Source organism: Varanus komodoensis, unplaced genomic scaffold, assembly GCF_004798865.1.
Source record: "Varanus komodoensis strain SLA01 unplaced genomic scaffold, ASM479886v1 scaffold19, whole genome shotgun sequence".
Lineage (NCBI taxonomy): Eukaryota > Metazoa > Chordata > Lepidosauria > Squamata > Varanidae > Varanus > Varanus komodoensis.
Window position 1 is genome coordinate 18,788,147 of NW_025335550.1, and position 3,998 is coordinate 18,792,144.

The 3,998-nt window shown below is 47.3% G+C and overlaps 1 protein-coding gene across 1 annotated transcript; it reads left to right on the forward strand.

Annotated features, from left to right (window-relative positions):
* Nucleotides 1–880: 880 nt before the first annotated feature.
* TUSC1 (tumor suppressor candidate 1) lies at nucleotides 881–3,734 on the forward strand. Its single transcript, XM_044428025.1, has one exon. It carries the CDS (start codon nucleotides 974–976, stop codon nucleotides 1,493–1,495), a length of 522 nt encoding a protein of 173 aa, XP_044283960.1. The 5' UTR covers nucleotides 881–973; the 3' UTR covers nucleotides 1,496–3,734.
* The last annotated feature ends 264 nt before the right edge of the window (nucleotides 3,735–3,998 follow it).

Consider the following 3,998-nt stretch of genomic DNA (forward strand, 5'->3'; position numbering starts at 1 on the left):
GGCATTCAAATAGTTTACTGGGGCCTGCTAGCTATTAAGACCTTTTTCCCTTCAAGATGTGTGTGTGTGTGTGTGTTTAAAATTTGGTTGTTTTGTATTGTAAGCTTTTTATGATGTTTTAATATGATGCATCTTTGTTATTTTTAACGTACTGCTGTGAACTGCTAGTGGGCGGTTCAGCTCCCATCAGCTGCAGACACCATGGCCCATGATCAGGAAGTTGGAGCCCAACTGACAGACCCTTGCTTTACGGTAGCCAACATTCTTGACCTGAAGCATGGCCAGAGTTCAGTGGAAGTCACTCCCTGATAACTATGGGTGAGATTGCCTAATGCCAGAACAGTCTATTTTTCCCTGGTAGCATGCCCCATTCAACACAGCTAGGACTGCCTGCCTGATGAAACCCATTTAGGATCATAGCTAAGCAACCAATCTTACAGGGTCATAGGATAGTCTGAATTTACCACTTCGCCCTTGGAGCATCAAACCTCATGCTCCTCAGATGTGTGGGTCCAGTCCCACACCTATGGAGGAAATTCAATGGGAAGCCTGGGTTGGAAGGCTGCAGTCCAAATACACATTCTGCAGGTAAGCTCTCCTTTAACATGTTAGTAAAATCATGATTTTGCAACCTTCACGCCCGAGAGGAAAAACATAACCCTGAAGCTTGAGAACAAAGATGCGCGTACACACAACCGATGCGATCAGATGCAGCAGACCTAACGTGCCAAGCAGCTTGATGCCCCGCCCAGTTCGCCCCGCCCACAAACACGCACGCTCCATCCACCGCGCACGCAGTTCAGGGCTCCAGGAGCAACGGGAGTGGGAAAAGCCGGCTGCTCTGCCAGTCTCCGCCCCTCCCTCCGCTGCAGAAGAGCACTCCCAAACTCCGCCCCCCTTCGTTACAATAGACCCGGACATATCCACGTCCCCCCTTTTCCTCGCGAAGCGCAAAGAGGTGCCGAGCCCACGGATGAGGCGCATGCGCGGCGCGAGCCGACAGTGGAGGGGCTGCTGCTTCTGCGGAGCTCGTGCAGGTAGCAGCCGCAGCAGCCCTTGTGGCCGCTCTGCGCGGAGGGGGCGCAGCGTAGAAGGGGAGTGCTGCGTCTGCGGCGGTTGGCGAGGTCGGCCGGGTGGCTCGCCGGAGCAGCTGGCGGAGAGATACGCAGACCTGGCCGCCAGCCACGCTGAAGCGCTAAGGCTCGGGGAAGAGCGCGAGCGGCAGAGCCGGCGCCTGCGGGAGGAGAACGCGCGGCTGAAGCTAGAGAACCGGCGCTTGCGCAGAGAGAACCGGAACCTCTTCCGCCAGGCTTTGAAGCTTCCGCAGCAGCAGGAGCTGCTCCGAGACCCGGAAGCGGAGGCTGGGCGGGAGGCGGCCTTCCAGGAAGAGCGGGAGGCGCAGCGTGGAACCAAACGGGCCCGCGTCGGTGAAGGCGGTCGAGGAGACGCGGAGGAGGACGCGGAGGAGGAAGAGGCGGTGCCTGATTTGGCCTGAAAGCTGCCGCTTTCAGGCGAGGGCGAGTTGGGTTTCAACATAACGCTCCAGGGGCGCGCGTGCGCGCTGTCCCGCCCAGCGAAGTTGGGGCTTCAAGCTGGCATCGCAAATCGCAATGCAGACACATCGCCACGAACCAGACTGCCTTATTTTTCACTGTTCTTTGCAGTTCACACCCAACGAGGCCGTTTCAGGGCCATCCTGCCTCAAAGAAGCAAGCTACTGGCCCAGGTTTTGTAATGCTGCTGAGAGCCCCTGAAGGATTGCCTGGTTCCGCAAAAGCGAGACATCTGCAGGCCTGCTGCCTTCCTGTGTAGACACATGTCTCTACCACCTGCTTCACTGGCAATGTGGCTGATGGAGGCCGCGGAAAACATGGGATGCTTTTTGAAAATGGCTTTGTATCAGACTCTTGACAGCTTTCTTTACGTAGCTAGAATCCTGAATCCTTCACAATAACAACCAACCAACTAAAATGGACCTTGAATGTAAGAGGTGGTGGCTATTTGTTGGCTTTTGGCCTTATTCATATAGCCTCCAGTTAACAAATCTTTCCAAGGCTCATGTAAAGGAAATATATGCTTCACCAAATTGTCTTCATTGGTTGTAGATGCAAGTGTGCTGTATTAACTGCCAACTCAAATTCTGCAAGTATGTGCTAGCTTGTTGAACATGAGGGTTATCAGTAACCCTGGTAGTTTGCTAAAGGGAAATTACCTGCAGAATATGAACTTGATCAGTGATATGGGTCATGGTTGTGTCAAAAAGGAAGAGGATCTTGACCTTAACCTGCTTAGAAGGCAACCTGAACCAATGCATGGGTTATTCAGAACCTTTTCATGAGTATGTGTAGAACTGTAGACGTACCTCTAATACTGCTTTATTTAACACAATAATTTTAGGATAAGTTTTTGAAAGTTTTGGATTTGCTGGATCTGTAAACTTGACCAAAACCACCATTCCTCCTACACTGACTAGAATGCACGTTCAGTTATTTTAAATAAAATCTCTTTCACTATGGTGCATTAATATTCAGAAGTAACACATTTCAAATGAAAAGGTTCTCCTCGCTCTTAGCCCTTCATTGTTCATTTAGAATTGCAGTTGCGGTTCAGTCTGGGTGGTGCAGCACAGAAGGATGCCAGTGGAGTGAAAAGCCAGCTCCTCATTCACTCACCTGCCCCTTCCAAATGGCAGAGTGGAGCCAGTGAGCCTAATTTTCATCAGGCTGCTCAATGAAAGAGGAGTGAGCAGGCAGAAATGGTGGTTCCTCTTCTATGGAGCAGCAATCAATGTTTCTGTTGTATGGACTTCTTGTAGCGCAACTTGTGGTCATTCAGATGTTTTGGCCTGCAAAGCATCCGCGAATGATGTAAACCGTCCTGAGATGTCATACATAAAGCATATAAAAGTTTTAAATAAATATAATTGACTATGCTAGCTACGGTGATGGGAACTGTAAGCCAAAACATCTGGAGGGCCACAGCTCCTGCTGCTTCAAATAGGCTCCAGGTACTGAAGCCCTGCCTTACTTCTTTAAACCCATTCCCCGCCCCCACCTCTTGCAGGTACAAGTCACCTTAGCACCTATATCAATCCTACTGCACCCATCAGGTAACCACTATCAGGATTATTAAAGCCTGGTGCAGCATAATTCTGTGCACATTAACGGGGAGCAAGCCCCTTAGAACATAGTGAAAAAGAAGCACCTTGTAGAACTCTTGTAAATAAAAATAAGCACCTAGTTGGTACTTCAGTCTAGCAACTTGTAACACTTTATTGGGGCTGGGGTCAAGGGGCTATTTTGTATGTATCATGTTTTCGTGTGTACAGATGCTCTTCAGTTTTGAACCCCCAATGTTAATTTTTTAGAACATAAATTACCGAGTGGAGGGACAAATGCATGTCAGTGTTCATAGGTTGATAACAAAATGCATTGCTTCCCTTCCAACTCCTTTCCACACCTCTATCAGCATACTAAATTGTTGAATGTGTTCAAGTTGGAGCCATCTCAAAATAGTTACAACCAACCTGTTATAAAGTTATTTATTCTACCCTAAATTTACACATAGTTTTATTTTCCATTTATTAATAATATAATAGTAATAGTGAAGGGTGATTCTACCAGGTTTGTTTCTGTGGACTTCCTCCATTTTTCACCTCTGTCCATTCCATGCCAGTTCTGTGCTATTTTTTTTAACAGAAATAAATTATGTTTTCTTCCTTTTTTGTTTTTTAATGCACCTTTCAGTGTACTGGTTTTTTTTTCAAATTATACACATCTTGTTTATATAGCCACATAATGACTAAAGCATATTTATATGCAGTTTTAAAATGTACAGGTATTTCTTTGCACATTCTTCAAAAGTGTTAATTTCTTCAGATGTTACGTCTTTTCTGCTGCAGAGCATATTTCAAGTCCAGAAAATATGGATATAAAATGCATCCAATCCTTATCCATTCATTGGTAATCCAGATTGAAAAAACACAGAGGGTGGGGGAA

Bases quoted from the DNA above. Each gene is read 5' to 3' on its own strand.
- TUSC1 (XM_044428025.1), top strand. From the start codon at position 974: ATGAGGCGCATGCGCGGCGCGAGCCGACAGTGGAGGGGCTGCTGCTTC.